The sequence below is a fragment of the Eumetopias jubatus genome, unplaced genomic scaffold (assembly GCF_037043125.1).
Source record: "Eumetopias jubatus isolate StellerSeaLion01/CBP00866 unplaced genomic scaffold, mEumJub1_p1.0 scaffold_3, whole genome shotgun sequence".
NCBI classification, from domain to species: Eukaryota; Metazoa; Chordata; class Mammalia; order Carnivora; family Otariidae; genus Eumetopias; species Eumetopias jubatus.
In genome coordinates, this window is record NW_028274809.1 from 15,182,978 (window position 1) to 15,202,825 (window position 19,848).

At 40.2% G+C, this 19,848-nt stretch overlaps 1 protein-coding gene across 1 annotated transcript in view; it reads left to right on the forward strand.

Annotated features, from left to right (window-relative positions):
• AP1S3 (adaptor related protein complex 1 subunit sigma 3) overlaps positions 1 to 19,848 on the forward strand; it is a 70,348-nt gene that overhangs the window by 36,880 nt on the left and 13,620 nt on the right. Inside the window, 1 exon segment of the mRNA XM_028105062.2 lies at positions 18,372 to 18,550. Coding sequence (XP_027960863.2) covers positions 18,372 to 18,550 — 179 coding nt within the window.

A 19,848-nucleotide genomic window follows, 5' to 3' on the forward strand; every position in this document is an offset into this window, starting at 1 on the left:
ACAGTATTATGGATGTATTTAATGACACTGAACTATACATTTAAAAATGGTTAAAATGGGAAATGTTATGTCACGGATATTTTACTACCATAAAAAAACTTAAATCCTTAAAAATGGAGCCAAAATTTAAACCATAATAAAAGAATAAGGCACTTCTTAAAAGAATATTGCAGTGAATGGATCAGTAAGAGAGGAATCTTCAATGGTCTATTAAAAATAATGGCTGTCTAATTTATTGGGAATTTTCTATCCTTCACACAGTATTTGTTGAGCATTTTCTGCATAGTATTTCTTTGGTAAGTGGAACAGCAGATCTTTGCATTTAGGTAAGTAGACATTACTTCACATGTTATTTCAAGAAAGGGAATAACAATGCTTCTTTGGGCCAGCTGCAAACTTAGGAGTCATCTCTTTCAAAAACTGCAAAAGAAAGAAGGGGGTCAGGTATCATTTTTTTCCCCTCTGTCATGTATTAAGCCACTAAGTCTAAATTTTCACTGGCCCAGCTGCATTTTGCTTTGGTCAAAAGACAGCTGTAACCTGGAATTAAAATAAACACACACATGCATGTGCGTGTACACACACAAACACAAACACATGACAATGGTATTTGAGGTCAGGATCCCCAGGCAATCACCCTGACTCAACGGCTTACTACTGATACAGTTTTGGGCAGCAGCTTCTCCTCTAGAACTGAGTTTCTACAGATTGCATCCTATAGTCTATTCAGCTTTAGCGTTTTGTGAACTTTCTGGTCAAACATTGGGATTTTTAGTGCATATAGAGATTTTAAAACATCTTGCTCTTGGCTCTTGGTCCATATAGTTCTTTTCTCATTTCTCAATCAAAAAAGTCCTCGAAGATTGCTTTTGAAGAAAATGTAGGAAACCCAGTAGACTCAGTAAATAGCCTAGACTTGAGAAGAACCATGGTCAAAGATGTTAAAGCATCTTGATGTTAGATGGTGTCCTGTTATGCCATTCTCAGTGTTGCTATAGAAACATTTTTGTGAAAACCGCCATTAAGCCCCCTTGACGCTAATGCTGATGGAATCTGTTATCAAATCCCTCTGGAGTCGGCTGGTGGGTCCTGCCGCTCTGCCATTGGAACAGGACCTGGAAAAAGCACGAGAACATGAATGGATAGATGCTGACAGAGGTTTGGATCCCCATTCTGAAAATACTGGCTTGGAAATTAAAATAGAAGTTTTCCCAGGAAAACAAAAAAGTGAAATGGCTACCTCTAATGAATGGTTTTAAGAAAATTTTTTAATTTCCTACTTACCTAAAGTTTCACATGTCCTTAGAGGCTTGCTTTCTACTTGCTGTACCGTGGTGATTCATGTAATCTAGGTACATGCTAGGCACAGAGCCTGGTCTACTTATGTGCTGTCAAGATTTTTCCTTTGGCTGTAACTTTTTTCTGATAGTTGGTTGTCTCATTTTCTGGGAGGGATAATATCGAATGTGCTGGAAGAACAGATATTTTATGTATCCAGTTGAAAAGTTAAATGTTAATCAACTAAACGTTACATCCCTGTGGCAATTACTTCATGATTGTTAGTCTTACCAGTAAATGGGCTAAGGGAGATTTTCTTTGACTATAGATGATGGATTATTCCTTTTTTCTTTTACTATAAGGTTTATAAGAAGAAAAATTCATAGTGTTCTTATGTTGCTTTTTCATCTGTTGTCCTAGATTTATCTACCAAAGATTGGCACCGAATATACTTGCATGCTGATAGTATATCAACATTACCCGGAAGAAATTAATTTATCTTCTCTCCTACAGGCAAAATTCTGCCATTAAGATGTGAAGCAGTGGTTGATTTAGACATAATTCAAAACCCATCAATATTATTCTAAACATTAATCTTCTAAATTTTCACAGCTCTATTGTGAGTTAACTAAATAATTACATTTTACACATTAGCTTTTCTTTTTTGTATTACTACTGTTGAGTAAATTACTGCTTCATTGTCTTCATACAAGAGCAGATCTGCCACATTCATTCATTCATTCATTCATTCAAAAAGCATTTATTGAGGGCCTACTATGTGCCAGGCACTGTTCTGGAAGCTTGGGATACATCAATACACAAAAGACTACATGACTACCTCATGGAGCATACATTGTATACTGTGGAATAATGATAATAAAATAATAAAGTGGGACACCTGGGTGGTTCAGTCAGTTAAGCATCTGACTCTTGATTTTGGCTCAGGTCATAATCTCAGGGTGGTGAGATCGAGCCCTGTGTCGGGCTTCATGCTGGGTGTGGAGTCGGCGTGGCGTTCTCTCTCTCTCTCTTTCCCTCAGCCCCTCAACCTCCCCTGCTAAAAAAATATGAAGAAGAAAAAAAATGATAGGCAGCAAAAATTATCTAAAACACAGCTAAATGATATAATATGATATAAAAATAATCAGCTAAATGATATAAAAATATATAGGCAAAATGATATAAAATAATCCTTTGTTTATATCAAAAACTGAAATGTGACTGTGAATTTTACACGGCGTGCATTTTACTTTACTGGAGGGATTCCTGGGAGGGGTTATTTGGGTTTGGCACATTTAGTAATGAAAGCATGTGGTCATTCGGAACCTGTCTGGTTTCTTTTTAACTTGGCAAGCATGCCTGCTGGAGAGCTATGCAGTTTTTCTAGTGTTTGTAATCAAGTCTGTCTGTATTTTTATTTTTCTAGAAGTTAGAAGTTTGACATTCTTTCTCTCTCTCTAACCTTCACTTCATACAGTATCCATTCTCCTGTAACAAATCTGATTCTGTACTTGATCAGTGTTAGAAATGGAGGTTTCTGATACACTTAGACTAGTGAAGGCACAAACTATCAGATTTAATCTTAGAATCATCATCCTTTGCAAGAGTTCTGAAAAACATTATAACTGAATTGTATATATTGCTTGGGTAAAAAGCATAAAGCAAAAGGAAAAGAAAACCTCAACTCATTGAAACTTCAAAGCAAATTAGGTTAAGGATCAGCCTACGAGATACCAAACTACATTCTACATTTAAAAAAAAATATTTTTTTTATTATTTCAAGTTTTTACTTAAACTCTAGTTAGTTAATATATAGTGTATTTTTAGTTTCAGGGGTAGAATTTAGGGATTTATACAAACCCACTGCTCATACGAGTGCCCTCCTTAATACCCATCACCCACTTAGCACATCCATCCTTCACCCACCTCCCCTCCAGGAGCCTTTAGTTTAGTTTGTTTTCTGTAGTTAAAGAGTCTCTCTTATGGGGCTGCCTGATTGGCTTGGTCAGTTAAGTGTCTGCCTTCAGCTCAGGTTATGGTCCTGGGGTCCTGGCAGCATCGGGCTCCCTGCTCAGCGAAGAACCTGTTTCTCTCTCTCCCTCTGCTTGTGCTCTCTCAGTCTCCCTCTCTGTCAAATAAAGAAATAAAATCTTAAAAAAAAAAAGAGAGTCTCTCTTATGGCTTGCCTCCTTCCCTTGTTTCTTTCCCCTATGTTCATCTGTTTTTTTTTTTTCTTAAGTTCTACATATGAGTGAAATCATCTGATATTTGTCTTTCTCTGACTGACTTATTTCACTTAGCATAATACACTATAGCTCCAGCCACATCATTGCAAAAAAAAAAAAAAAAAAAGATTTCATTCTTTTTTATGGCTGAGTAATATTCCAAACTACATTTTTTAAGAAGTATATAAGAAGGGAGATGGAATTTTGAACTACAATAAGGTATTACCATGTACTTGAGCACGCATTGGTACTCTAAAGTAATTTAGAATGGTATTGGATACACATCTGAAGTATCTTATGGATCACTTACTTGGCAGAATAAACTTTGAGACTAAATGCTTTTGTCTTGACTTCAGAAGCATAGCACTGTATGTTGTAAACTTAATGGTAGAAAACAAAATCTCCACAAGTATTTCAGGAAATCGCACGTAAACCTGTTTAAGTAGTCACTCTTTCTTTCTTCCTTAGCCCACTGACAAGTTGCCAAGGCTTCTGTTCAATGCTGGCCTTTTCTTTGCTGGGCTATTCAGAGGCAAATTCTTTCTGGGGTGGTTTCTCCATGAATATTTTCTCACAGGCTCTTTTTACTCGACTTATAGTTGTATATGTTTCAAGCCTGTATAATTTCACGTGTTTGGCCAAAGGTGGTTTTCAACTAACCAGCACCAAAATGCCCATTTCCTACAACACTGTGCAAGATTAAGTCTTAAGATTCAGTATTCGAGATGGACATACAAATACAATTTGCAGATTTTACCATTAATATCCTTACTTTAAAAACTTCCCTTCCTTCCATGGGATCCAGAAGATCCTGGTCTTTTCTGTCATCCCATAGTTTGGAATTAGTGAGTTGGAAAACTGGAAGAAAGGGAATTATGGCATTGGCAAAGCAGGTGTGTTCACTTGAGTGTGCGTTGTGACCTTAATTAGTGGTTACACTGAAGATCTGCAGCCACTAATTTGGAGCATTTGGGACATGTGCTCAGCCACTGCCTGATGGCTGTTCTGTCATGCCTGAGCCATGGGTGGGACCTAAATTTAAGAGTGTGAACCTCGGCATCGATTGGGAGGCTCTGCATGTCTAACTGTACCTGGCTGTTATCACAAGAGTTTTTGGGTCTGTTGTTTGTTTTGTTTTTCAAGGGCTTTGTTTAGCCCTGGAAGGCGGAGATGCAGGATAGGGTAGGTCACAATTCATCATTCTACTTGACTTTGAATAATGACAGCCTTGCATTCCACATTTCTGCTGTCCATTCTACCTTGCAAAGGCCAGGAAGATTAAATTTGTTATTAAATATCTTTTGGAGCTAATACGTCCATCATCATGGCTCTTTCTCTCTTGTTTGAGTTACGTCAACTTTCCCACATGTTTTCTGAACTCAGGCATACAATTTTCACCCCAGTGGTAATAAGTGACCTGCCGTTTTCTTTGAGTACATAATATGGCTGGTCCCATCACCTTTACCCTCATGCTAGGTGTCATGCTATTAGGATAAAACCAATTAATTGTTGCATGAATCAAAAAGCACTTACACGTGGACTTCTGAGAGGTGACACTTAGTAACACTAAAACTGTGTCACAAAATTGGGGTATTTATTCACGTAACAGCATCTAACTTTTGTATGCCATTTTGGCTCCTCTTGACTCATCCTGGATATAAATTAAAAAAATCAACTGGCTGCATTTGACTTTGCATAAAGCTTTAGCTTTCTGAAAGAGGAAGACCTATAAGTGAATTTATGATCTATTTGGGGATAGAAGATCTGAGACCTGGAGTGGTTTGTCTTCATTGAGCACCAGTGATTTATAAGAAGCAAACAGAAACTTGGCTGCTGGTAGATCTATTTGTTCGCCATTGATAACATCATTGTGGTTTAAAGTTGCTTTAAACAGGGTTCAAGCAGTCATGGAAAAATGTTGCCTTCTCATTACAAAGGGTGGTTCAATATCATAGGGATTTTTTAAAAGTGGTGAAGCCAGCACACTAGGTGCCAATATAGGGGACTTGTTTTCTCTTCAGGGAGGCAATGTTACATAACCACTTAAAGGGTGGGCTCTGGAACCAAAGCCCAGCTCTGGAGTCTTCCAGCTGGTTGACCTGGAGCAAGGTACTTCACTTTTTTTGGGCCCCAGTTTCCTTATCAATTAAATAGCGGTAATAATAACATTCTGATGAGGATTAAATGAGGTATTGCATGTAAAGTGCTTAGCGTGGTGACTAGCACATGCCCAACATATGTCAACCATTATAAGTAAGTCTCTGATGTTAGCATAAGACTCACCTGGTTATAATTATTTGCATAAGTAGAAAAAAATGAGGAAGAGTAGTAATTTTAGCTTTGCTGGAAAACAAAAAGTGGTTGAAGGCGCCAAGTGCAAAGAGCCTTGGGCTGGGAGGCAGGAGCTTTTTTTTAACTCTGCCACTTACTAGCTACGCAATTGAGGGTCCAGTCGTGAGTGTTCTGGGTCTGCAGTTTCTCCTCTTCAGAGGAGAAGGTTTGCACCGAAGCAGCTCTGTTGTCCTTTCTAATGTCAGCATTTTGTGAATCCAGGAATGAGTGATTATTTCGTTTTAAATACCTCACTGTGGTAGACAGTGAATAAATATTTGCAAAGTTGAATGGAATCTGCCCACCTTATCTTTGGAATGTAGATGATTTGGTTTTATGATATGCACCGTAATGGCATAGAAAACAGCAGTGATGCTTTTTGAGATTAAGGAGAAAAAAAAAAGACAATTCAAAGCCACAGGCAAGCTGCTGTAATAAAGGACCACAAACGGATTGGCTTAAACAACAGAAATTTATCATCTCAAAGTCCTGGAGGCTGGAAGCTCCAAATCAAGGTTTCAGCAGGGCTGGTTCCTTCTGGGGACCCAGAGAGAATCTGTTCTCTGCCCCTCTCCTAGCTTCGGGGGGTTTGCTGGCCATCTTCGGCATTCCTTGGCTTCTGCTGCATCACTCTGCCTTCATCCTCCCCTAGCATCCTGTCTGTGGGCGTGCCTCTGTCCAAATTCCCCCTTTGAGAATGATACCTGTCATATTGGAGTAGGGGCTCACCCTACTCTAGTATGAGCTCATCTTAACCAATGACATTTGCAGTGACCAAGGTCACATTCTGAGCTACTGGGGGGCAGGAGCTCAACATACAAATTTTGGGGTGATGCAGTCCAACCTGTAATAGGCTGCTTGTCCTGTCTTCGTGTGCTGCTGCCTGGAGGTCCGTCCTTCCTTCCTTCCTTCCTTCCTTCCTTCCTTCCTTCCTTCCTTCCTTCCTTCCTTCCAGTAAACACTGCTGTGCAGTAAAATATAGGTAGGTGGATACGGATGGTTTTATATTATAAGGAATTTTCTTTACAGAAGGAGCTTTAAAGTTGTACATAAATGGTCATCAGCTGATTCCCAGCAGTTCATCCTTTAATTTGTGGATTACCTATAACTTTTGTTTCTGATCTCATTCCTCTCTTCCTTTTCTCTTGCTGCCCCTCTGATGCTCTTCCTCTTTCCTCCTCACCTTGTTGGCCTGAGGCTGTGCCTTCTTCACTGGGCATTTCACTTGTTATAAGCAGACTGTTCTGCCACCAGATGGTGTAAAAGGATCAGGAAAAGAATTGAAAGACATTGGCTAATGTCTTTCTTTTCAGCATTTTAATTTGGGGAAAAAGGCTGACACAATGGGCCAAAAATGAGATTCCGAGATTGTGTGGATTTTGCTTTCTATTTAATGTTATCTTCTTTTATTATAGAAACAGAAACCAGAGCTGGAAATCTTGAGGAAAAGAAACCTATACAATTTGATGAATTAAGTTAATAGGAGATTCTGATTCACAAAAGATTTGAAGTAATATGGGGCTGAGATGTGGAAGCAAGCTTCTCAGGTCAGAGGGCCGCTTCCTCAAACAGAGAGAGCCAGATATCACAAGGAAAGGACATCCACTGCATGCCCAAATGCTACAGAATGACATTAGTACAATAGGGGACTTCAGCTGTGCCCTAATTCAGCAGTGTCACACGAGGCCTGCAGCCCAAATACAGTTCGAGCCCACAGCCATCACAGTGTGCTTTGCTTAGCGTGAGTACTATTTTGTTAGTATTAGTACTAATATTAATTGCCAACATTAAAATTATCCCAATATTTTACATAATCATCCAGGTTTCAGGCTTCTTTTGGAAAAAAAACCAATCTGAAGACCCAGCAATACTGGCTGATATTTTTCCCTGGCAATACCTTAGTGTGGCTGACTTGTGCCTGTCCCTTCAGTCAGGATGTGTGATTTCCAGTGCCACTCTGTCTCTTCCACCCCCTATTACATTACCCTGAACCTTTACCTTCGTTTGAAAGGTTTCCTGCCTCTGTGCCCAACCCTGGAAAGGTATTTGAGTATGTGACCCCACTCTCCGGTTTCATAGGGGAGGGCACAGGGCCTGGAGGGGGGAACCGATGGCTGGTTGAGGGCCATATCTGCCCCGTGGTTCCTGCTAAACCTTGCCGCCCCGGTGAATAGGAACTGGTGGGGAGAGAGAGAAAGTGAACACTAGGAATTAACACATGAAATGCCGTCACTCAGTTGTGGAAAAGGAAAATGGAGGCACACACCCACACACAAAGGTGAAAAAAACGGGGAAGCCTAAAGCAAACACCTTACAGAGAACGTGGAGAGAATTAATAGATACACAACCAGAAGACCACGCACGGGTCAGCAGTCAAAAGAAAGGGGCTCTGAATGACTTATGGGCAAGTTTGGGCTATCTTTGGGGCAACCTCATTATTTGAGCATTGGGAAGGTAACCGAGGGGACTAGGTAGGAAGCAGGTCGGCTAGAAACTGGATGGTTTATGATTACCCAAAGAATCAGCAGAATGCCTCTCTGTGTCCCTGAGGAATGCCTGTCAGAGACTCTTTCTGTCCCAATGTGGGAACCAATGAGGGAAAATCGATGGAGGGGCCGTGATTCCAAAGGAGGAAGCAGAGAATGTGTTGCTTGCCTCAGTGAAGAGGAATGACAATATAAATGGATGGAGCCAACTCCTGGATGACTTATTAGTAACAGCAAGCATTCATTAAGAGTTTACTCTGCACTAGACTCTGCACAGAAGTTGATGTGTGTGATACTGTTGCAGCCCCCAAGGCCTGGCCTGGTGATACATTTCCTTAATCAGATTTGGGTTGGCCTAGTGGTAAAGGCATAGCATACTCTGGACCTAATCTGGAACAGTGGTTGAGATACACAATTTTGGTTGGATAGCATGTAGCAGGTTTTAAAGAAGTATTATTTTAATTTCTGGCAGGTAACAAGTTTGTTTCAAAGGGTCACTAAGCTAGAGGACTGACAGATTGTCAGCGAACCTTCATCCTAAAAAGTTACGTAAATGACTCTTGGGAAAGCATAGTCTGGCAAATCTTATTTCCACTCAGGGCATGCTGGTAAAATCTATAAAAAGCGTACCTCACTAAAGACTTAAGCAAATGGCCTTTGCAGAGAGAAAATAGCTTGGCTTGTGGAAGAGGGAGCTCTCTGTGGTTGCAGCCCCATGAGCAGGGGAGTACATGGGGCTGGTAAAGACGCAGTGGGTGTCCCTTTTCACCTTCCAGAAGCCTCTCTGATGCTTGAGAGGCAGCAGCCCTGGAGGGATGGCCTTGCAGGTTTGAAAGCAGGCTTGGAGGAAGGAGGAAAACAGTGTGATTGTTTAAGTGCTCATCCCTTCCTGCAAATACAAACTGGGTAGCCCTGAAGGAACGCGTGCCCAGACCAGTTGTGTGTAACACTTTCATAATTGATTCTAGAACAGTAGCTGCATCTCTCAGTTTGTGGATGCTCTCCAGCTCTCCGGGCCAGAGGACTGTTAAACCAGTCAGGGTAAGCTGCCAGAAGATCTGGAAGATCCAAGTGCTCAACTCATCTATTGCATCTGGGGAAAAGTAATTCCAGTTGTAAACTTACAAGGCCCGATAAAATCTCGGGCTTTTAAAAAAGGTCATCTCAAGAAAAACCATGATGTTCTCTAAGCCTTATAGAAAACCCAATTCTCTATGCAACATTATTACAGGGCTCGGTGCCATTTCTCAAAATTCGACAGTCCCACCCATATTTATTGAGTCCCCATGATGAGCAAAGAATAGAACTGGACGAGATTCTGGAGAAACGTGCAGACTGAGAAGGGCATGTGAGAGTTTCTTTTCTCCTTGCTTTCTTCCTGCATCCAGCTGTTTACTTTCCCCCTATTTGTTCTAAGGGGATAGTCACACCCATGACAGAGTGAGACATTTTCCTCTATTTTACTTGCTTATTTAGTTTGTCTGCACTGAGAAAAAGAAGTTTGAGTTACTTCCTACTCCAAAGAGGGCATCTTTCTGTTTTTCACAAGCTGACTTAGTTGTTCGGCCTGATGTTGCCCTTCCTGAAAGTCATCTTCCTCACTGTTTACGATGTCGTGGTTTGCTATACCTGGAGATCCATCGCAAATGGTGGCTTCTCCTATTGGGGAAACAGTTATGTTTATGGGAATATTCTTTCTGGTCCCTGGCATTCTCTAGAGCTTCAGTATTAATACTGAGTCAAGAGCTGTTTTGTTCTGTTAACATTTCCCTACTGACTAGCTTTGCATAAACATATTTTTCCCTGCTTCTTTGCCTCGTTGTTGTGGACGACCTCTTCACTAGGCGCAGTGTCTTTGTCCTTAACTTCTTTCCCATGTCCTTCTCCCTGCTCCTCTCCTTCCGTTAGCCACAATCAATAGCAAGAAATGCACTTTACACTACCGCCCAGTATATGCTATAGGAACAAGTTTCTTGAAACACACACCCTTAATATACATAACTCTGCTATGTTCTGTTCTGTCCTTTTTTAATTAAAAACATACTGATTGTGATGCGCTGAGTTTGTCAGCCTGTTATAAAAGCAATGCTCTAGTTAATGTGAATAAAGCCTAAACTATTGGCTCACGCTTTTGCTCATTCTCTCTTTCTTTATTTCATTGCCAGAATTAAAAGCATTGTTTTGAAATTACAGAAAAATAACTACCAGGGCCCCCACCTTAGTAGGGCAACGATGACCATTTTTGCATGTTCTTTCCCTACCTTCCTTGTCCTTATGCAGGCATAGTCCCATGGCCAGGACACCTGCTGTGAGCTCCAGAGGGGTTGGGGGGGCCTTTGTCTGTCTGCAGGAGCTCTTGAATAGCCAGTACTGTGCAGTCTCCTTGAGGTATAGTTTTATTTGTCAAAAACACTTTGATATTTACTTAGTATTTGGCCTTCAGATAGAATGCTGACTGATTTTTATTGAACTTGCTAATATTCTTTTCATTAAGCATTTTTTTTCTAATTATAAAATCATGCATATGGATTTGGGAAATTCCAGGTGAGTACAAAGAAGAAAATAACATTTATAATTCCACTCTTCCAAGATAAACACTATGAACAAGTTCGTGTCTTTCCTTTATATAATGTCTCTGTAAGTATAAATTGTTGCTGTAATACTACGGGTACTATTTTATATTCTTTTTTTTTTAAAGATTTTATTTATTTGAGAGAGAGAGAGAATGAGAGATAGAAAGCATGAGAGGGAAGAGGGTCAGAGGGAGAAGCAGACTCCCCGCTGAGCAGGGAGCCCGACGTGGGACTCCATCCCAGGACCCTGGGATCATGACCTGAGCCGAAGGCAACCGTTTAACCAACTGAGCCACTCAGGCGCCCTATATTCTTTTTTTTTTTTTCTTTATGTAACATTATAATGCAGGACTTCTCACTTACTGAAATCATTTAACAAATAGCATTTAAAAATTTCTCTATTATTGGTAATTTAGGTAGTTTACAGTATTATTGTTTGTGTGTTACTATAAAAAACTACAGTAAGCACTAACACCTAAATGTTTATCTGCATTTTAAGGCACATCCTTAATAACGTATTTAAACAGTAGGCTTATTGGGTCAAAAGATGTGGGCACTTTTTGGACTTGACATTGACGGCTGAGTCAAGGTTGGGATTCTCCAGAGGACTGTTGTTTTTTAAACATGAGAGAGACTTAAGAATTATTCAGTATCTACATGTAAGGAGTTTCAGACGGGAGGGCCAGTGTCAGAATGCTGAGTGCACATTCCCGAAGACATAGGTGAGGGTGGGCGGCCAGGACGGGAGATGATATTTTGTTCTCTGACATAGGGAGAAAGTAAGTTGGCAGGGGTGGGGGTGGGGGTGACTGAGTTTGTCCACATGGGAGGAGCTAAGGAAACCCTGTGGAATGATTTTTATTCTCTTGACTTTTATCTTCCCAGAGTCAGGGAGTAAGGATGGAGGTAAGGAATAGGAGGGGCTTGGTGGTGACTTGCAATAACGAAGGGGGAGTTGCTTAGCAACCCTTTACGTGAAGAGGTAGATGGAGAGTTTCCAAGTACCACTGGAGATTTCACTGAGCTGGACCATCGTACCCCTAAAGTAGTACCAATCTGTAGAGTCTTCTGTGATTTTTCTCAGGAGTGCCTGATACCTCGATGGAGAAGCAGAGATGAGAGTGGATGGGCTGATCTGGGTTGGGAGTCTGTAGAGTGGCTGCAGAAGAAAAGGGGCTGAGAAGGTGAGGACTCCAGAAATAGTGTGTAAGTGATGTGTCATGTATTACAGGGCATCAGAGGAAGGGCCTGTCAAGTGGATGGAATGGGAGGAAAGGAACATATTCTGTGGGTTTGTATTTGCAGCTCAGATCCTATAATACAAGCCAGCCCTGAGTAGGGGGTGTTTGTGAGGTGACAGTGTTGGGGATAGGGAAAGGTCCCTGGATGCCTCTCTTCTTGGAAGCTGGTTGTGGGTCTACTACTCTCTGCTCAGGAGCAGGGAGATTTACAAACATTAAGAACCCAAAGCGCTACCGGATGCTTTCACCTTTTATCTTCAACGGGAAGGAAGAAGCTAACACTGGTTCGAAGAAGGCTAAGTAGATTGGTATTGGTCTGCTTTGTGCTTCCTGCAAAGGCCTAAGGGTACCTCCCTGGACATGCTTCAGAAATAGAATTACAAAAATGCCCAGAGTAGTTTGCATTCTGGGTCAAAGTGACAAATTTGGGCTATACCGAATTAGGTCAAGGATTATACTAGTGGACATTCTGAGGACAAAGAATGCTTAGATTAACCGGACGTGTTTGGATTTAAAGGATCATCTGGTACAGAACCAGACGCCTCAGAAGGGCTTCTGGGATAGGAGTGGGAGATCTTGGTGAAGCTAAGTGTCCACCTGAGGCCAAAACATTTGAGCTAAATTTAAGAACTTAACCTCACTCAACATACTTCATTGGATTTTATGGTTATTTCTGGAGTTAGCATTTTCCAGAAGGGTATTACCAGTCAGCCTCTCCATTACTCCTTTATCTCAGCAGTACTATGGAAGGGGAATGTCTGGGTGTTATTTTCTGAAGTCAGATGAAGTTTGTTTATGACATCACTTGTTGGCTCTTTGTGAATATTGAAAAAAACCCTTCCAATTGCTTTCCTCCTACTCTTGAGAGCAAATTAATTAATAAATTAGCTAGTGCTAATCAATAAAGGTGTTTGATTAACCTCTTGAAACATATTATTCAAATATGCCTTGAATGACTAAACTGATAAATTAAAATTAATTGCTGGAGGTGATGAACTCTTGTGAGTCACTACAATTCATTCTGCTGGTTCTCTCAAGCCACACCACTAACTCTGGACGTGTGACGGACACCAGATACCACAAACACAAGCTATGTTCTGTCTCGGAGCAGAACTTGAGAGGGCTAAATCTCTCAACACTGTCTTATGCAAGGCAATTATAGGATAAATTTGAATCAATTTGTTGCTTCTTCTGAATTTAGAATGTATTTGTATATTTTATATAGGCTTTACAGATGTGTGTATCAGGTTCCTGATCATCCTTTCTCTTTGAACTCATTGTTAGAATAAAGATTTGCTTTTTGTTCATTGCCCTACATTGTTGATCCACGTTTAAGAAGGGAGGCGCCTGATGGTGAGAGACTGTTGCAATGTAGAAGAACTAGAAAGTAATCCACAATGAAACTCAGCCCTACTTCCAGCCTCTCACTGGAACTTTGGGTATCATCTGAGTCCCCTCAATTAAAAGTAACATTTAGCCTATGGAGAAATCTGGGAGGAATCACAACAAGCATGATTTTGAGATCTGGAGGTAGAACCAATAAGAAGACAACATGAAACCAGGGTTATTTCTCCTGGAAGGAAGACGATTCATGGTAGCCTGAAAGGCTATCTTCAAATATGTGTAGAGTTAGTTATTACTCCCGGGGCGGTGACATCCTGTCTTTTAATTTACTCTGTGGATAAAATCAGGGAAAAATGGCTTAAACTGTAACAGAAGAGATTTAGGTTAGATGGGAAGAAAAAATCTTTTCTGAGAGGAAATGCAAAGTGAGCACTAAGAAAAATGTGTGGATTTCATTTCTCTAGTGAAAGTCTGACCATCTGCTAGACATTGGATTGAATAGACTTATCCATTGGTGATGATCCAAAGCTGAGCCTTGTTCTCAAGATCCTGAGGTTTTATGGTTCTATCACCATTCCACCTTGTACTTTTATTTATTTTTTATTTTTTTTCCACCTTGTACTTTTAGAATGTCACTTTTAGGATGATCTCTTCTTGGAAGTAAAAATACCTTTCTCAGTTTAATTCTTAGAAAACAGTGACTGTGTTCCCTTACTGAATTATTTATACCTGGGCTGATAGTGAAATGGGTATTTAAGAAAATGCTGTGTTCTCAGCAGATATTTAAAATTCCAGACTGAGGGTGATGTTTCTTAAAGTTGCTAGATGAGCAGAGCTTTCACACTTGCTTTCTCCTCACTTGTGATGTCTTGGTTCTCAAGTCCTTGTTCTAAGAAATGTTTTCTTTTTTTTTTCTTTTATTTTATTATGTTACGTTAGTCACCATACATTACATCATTAGTTTTTTTTAAATTTTTTATTGTTATGTTAATCACCATATATTACATCATTAGTTTTTGATGTAGTGTTCCATAATTCATTGTTTGCGTATAACACCCAGTGCTCCATGCAATACGTGCCCTCCTTAATATGCATCACCGGGCTAACCCATCCCCCCACCCCCCTCCCCTCTAAAACCTCAGTTTGTTTCTTGGATTCCATAGTCTCTCATGGTTTGTCTCCCCCTCCGATTTCCCCCTCTTCATTTTTCCCTTCCTACTATTTTTTTTTTAACATATAATGTATTATTTGTTTCAGAGGTACAGGTCTGTGATTCATCAGTCCTACAAAATTCACAGCGCTCACCATAGCACATACCCTCCCCTACGTCCATCATCCAGCCACCCCATCCCTCCCACCCCCCACCACTCCAGCAATCCTCAGTTTGTTTCCTGAGATTAAGAATTCCTCATATCAGTGAGGTCATATGATACTTGTCTTTCTCTGATTGACTTATTTCGCTTAGCATAATACCCTCTAGTTCCATCCACGTCGTTGCAAATGGCAAGATTTTGTTGTTGTTGTTGTTGTTGTTTTGATGGCTGCATAATATTCCATTGTATATGATACCACAGCTTCTTTATCCATTCATCTATCGATGGACATCTGGGCTCTTTCCATAATTTGGCTATTGTGGACATTGCTGCTATAAACATTGGGGTACACGTACCCCTTCGGATCACTACATTTATATCTTTGGGGTAAATACCCAGTAGTGCAATTGCTGGGTCATAGGGTAGCTCTATTTTCAACTTTTTGAGGAACCTCCATACTGTTTTGCAGAGTGGCTGCACCAGCTTGCATTCCCACCAACAGCGTAGGAGGGTTCCCCTTTCTCCGCATCCCCGCCAACATCTGTCGTTTCCTGACTTGAAATGTTTTCTTTCTAAGACAGAATGTAACCTTATTAAGGAAGACCTCAAATTCTATAGGTTGGAGGTAGGAGGAGCTCTGAGGAAAGAGCCTGGTTGCTTTTGGTCCTCAGATATCACCACCTACTGGGTTTTTATGACCTATGCCCTGATATTCAGAGCCAAACCTCTTCAATAAAAGATGAATATTTTATTTATAAAATGTTTTTAAAGGGGCGCCTGGGTGGCTCAATCAGTTAAATATCTGCCTTCAGCTCAGGTCATGATCCCAGAGTCCTGGGATCCAGTCCCTCCTTGTGGGGCTCCCTGCTCAGCGGGGAGCCTGCTTCTCCCTCTTCCTCTGCCACTCCCCCCCCTTATGCTCCTTCTCTCTCTCTCTCAAACAAATAAATAAAATCTTTAAAAAAAAGTTTTTAAAATTTTAATTATTTTGGCTTCCAGTATATATCATTCTCCCCTCCCTGACACACTTAACCCCTACTGAATTTTATTTTTTTAAAAAAGAAAAGAAAGCAAAAACTTGATGAAATAAATTATGTTTTTTTTAAGATTTTATTTATTTATTTGACAGAGAGAGACACAGCGAGAGAGGGAACACAAGCAGGGGGGAGTGGGAGAGGGAGAAGCAGGCTCCCCGCCGAGCAGGGAGCCCGATGTGGGGCTCGATCCCAGGACCCTGGGATCATGACCTGAGCTGAAGGCAGATGCTTAACGACTGAGCCACCCAGGCATCCTGAAATAAATTATGATTCTAAACTACTTCTCACATGGTGCCTTGAGAAAACTTAATCTCCCATCAAATAAATATTATACCATCTGACAATTTCTGAAAAGCATCTCTGCTGAACCTCCAAGGTACCAAAGTAAATTTTTACATGTTATGGTGTCTTCCATTCATTTAAATCTTTTAAAATGCATTGAAATATAAGCCTTTATTTAAAATACACACTTTGTAACTTAATTGAAAATAAGATCGGGTTGCTTCCAAGCATAGCCAACGTACTGTCTAAATTGTTAGAAATCTATTATGATGACAAAGACAATTGTTACATGAGATGGTCTATTCTAAAGCTCTCAGCCAAGTTAGCCACAAAGTGGGGTAAAGAGCTTACATTTAACACTTAGTTTGATCTTCAACAAAGCTGCCAAGAACACACAATGGGAACTCATTGTGGATTAATGAGTTCCAACTCAAATGGATTAAGATTTAAATGTAAGATCTGAAACTGCAAAACTACTAGAAGTAGAGGGAGAAAGCTTCATGACGTTGGTCTGGGCAACGATATTTTGGATATTACCCCCAAAGCAAGGGTAACAAAAGCAAAAATAGGCAAATGAGGTTATGTCAAACTAAACAGCTTCTTCACAGCAAAGGAAACAATCAACAGAATGAAGCGGCCACCTGGAAGAAAATATTTGTAAACCACGTATCTGTTAGGAGGTTAATATCCAAAATATAGAAGTAACTCAAAGAAGTCAATAGCAAGAAAATAAATAACCTGATTAAAAAATGGACAAAGGACCTGAATAGGTATTTCTTCAAAGAAGACATACAGATGACCAACAGGTATATGAAAAGATGCTCAACATCATTAATCATCAGAGAAATGCAAATCAGAACCATAGGAGATTGCCTCCCATTGGTTAAAGTGACTGTTACCAGAAGGACAAAAGACAATAGTGTTGGTGAAAATGTGGAGAAAAGGGAACACTGTTGGTGGGAATGCAAACTGGTGTAGCCATTATGGAAAACAGTATGGAGTTTCCTCAAGTAGTTAAAAATAGAAGTACTGTGTGATCCAGCAATCCCACTTCTGGGTGTATTTTCAAAGGAAATGAAATCAGTATCTTGAAGAGATATCTGCACTTCCAAGTTCATTGCAGCATTATTCACAATAGCCAAGATACAGAATTAACCTAAGTGTCCATTGATAGATGAATGGATAAAGAAAATGTGGTTTATATGTGTGTGTGTTGTGTGTGTGTGTTTTGTGTGTGCGTGTGTGTGTGTAATGGAATATTTTCAGTTATAAAAAAGAAAGAAATCCCGTCATTGATGATATCATGGATAAACCTGGACGACATCATGCTCAATGAAATAAGCCAGACACAGAAAGACAAATACTGCATGATCTCACTTATATGTGGAATCTGAAAAGTTAAAAGTCATAGAGGCATATAGAGTAGAACCATGATTCCCAGGTGTGGGGAGGTGGGGGAAATGGGGAGATGTTTGTTGAAGAGCACAAAGTTGCAGTTATAAGATGAGTAACTCTAGAGATCTGTTGTTCATGGCGATGACTATAGTTAATAATACTGGATTGAATACTGGAAATTTACTAAGAGATTAGATTTCAGGGGCTGTCATCACACACACACAATGGTAACCATGTGAGGAGATGAAATGTTAGTTTGACTATATAATCACTCCACTATAGATATGTGTATCAGATCACTCTCTTGTATGCCTTCAGTATATACAATTTTTATTAAAAAAAAAAAAAGACAGAATGTAGCCCCTTTCTTGCTTTCTCACCCTTTCCTAGTGCTTTATCTTCCTTTCCCTCCTTTCTCTCCCTTTTTTCCCTCCTCTATTATCACTATGTTGCCATAGTTTTGATATGGAACTGGGATGTAATTTTTAAAGTAAACTCTTCCACTGTTATTAACATTTTATTTTTGCCTTGTGAAGGAAGATTTTATTGTTTTCTTAAAAGAGTTACATACTTCCTTTATATATTTTTCTGCCTATAATAACTTTGTGACTCCCAAAAGGGATAATTTTTTAAACTCTTATCCTTCCCCTCTAATATCAATAAGCCATGTTTGGGATGCATACATTTCTTTGTTCTCAGATGGGTTAAATGAAATTTTCAAATGAGATAGTTTTCATGCTGGTGAGAATTTTTTCATTTGTTCAGAATTATCATCATTTGTAAACCCTGCCATTTAATATCTAGTGTCTATGTAGAATGATTTAGCTGATCAAGTTCTGTTTTTCTCTGTCCTTTATTTGTTCTAGATACATTTCATATTGCTTTTCAGTCGACAGGGGAAATTACGGCTGCAGAAATGGTACACGACTCTCCCTGACAAAGAGAGGAAAAAGATCACCCGGGAAATTGTTCAGCTTATTCTCTCTCGTGGTCAGAGGACAAGCAGCTTTATTGACTGGAAGGAGCTAAAACTTGTTTATAAAAGGTGTGAGTAACTTTATGAGAACTGTCTTTCTCATTATTGCTTTGGATTGTTTAATCCTGAACATTTTCGATTACAACACCAGTTGACACCAGTTGCATCACTTACTGAAATCTTTGGAGCCTAGAGCCCAAATATTCGTTATCAGTAGACTAGCAAAAAAGAATTCTCATTTATTGAAAGGCTTTCCATGTGCCAGGATGGATTCTAGGGATGTAATCTACATGTGGATAATGTACAAGTGCATTCACGATATAGCTTCTGGGCACCTATTACATTTCCAGCACTTCTAATGACGGTGGATGCCATAACAAACGACAGGAACAATGCTACTCTTATGGAGCATACTCATCGGTTAGGCAAATGAAACCTTATCCGTTAGTAATACATGCTATGGGACAAAATGCAGTTTAAGGTGCTAGAGAGAAGGGCAGCTCTTATTACTGCCATTATTACTCATATTTGCAGAAGAGGAAATTGAAGCTACAGAGAGTTTCTAAGTAATTAGTCTTCAGTCACAGGAACTAAGGGGCAATTGGGAGAGTCAGGATTCAAATCCATATCCTTCTGGCTTTATTTTTTTTTTTTAAAGATTTTATTTATTTGAGAAAGAGCACATGAGCGGGGGTGGGGACGGGCAGAGGCAGAGGGAGAGGGAGAAGCAGACTCCGTGTTGAGGAGGGAGCCCGAGTTGGGGCTCGATCCCAGGACCCTGAGATCATGACCTGAGCTGAAGGCAATCACTTAACAGACTGAGCCACCCAGGCGCCCCTCCTTCTGGCTTTAAAACTTATATATCCTCTCATTATTGCACCTGCTTGCCATAGCAAGACCATACTGGTGAGCAACTTTAGATTATGGGTAAGGAAACTGAGACCCTAAGAGGTAAAGCCATTTTGCTCATAGAGGCCCAGATAATTCATGTCTAAGCCTGGACCAGAACCCAGCTGACCTGACCCTGCATTCAACCTCCTCCTGCCACTCCCAGAAAGAAAATGCACATTAGGAAGGCTCTTGCAAAGGGTGTTTATAAAACCTGAAAGGCAAAGACAGAGGCCGGTTGGCAGGCTATATTTAATGGAGTAAATTACCAGGAAGTGCCCGGGCAAAGCTGCTTCTGCTGGGTCCAAGGTTAAAGCTTTTAGTACTAGCATCCGGAGAGATGTCAGTGAAAGCCCCTTTTAGTAAGCATCCCAGGGACGGCAAGGCAGAGTCCCAGGAAGCACTTGTCAACAAGAAGCTTGTCCCTTCTCTCTGCTTGCTGGCTTTTTAAAACTTTGAGTTCATTTGTGATTTGAGCC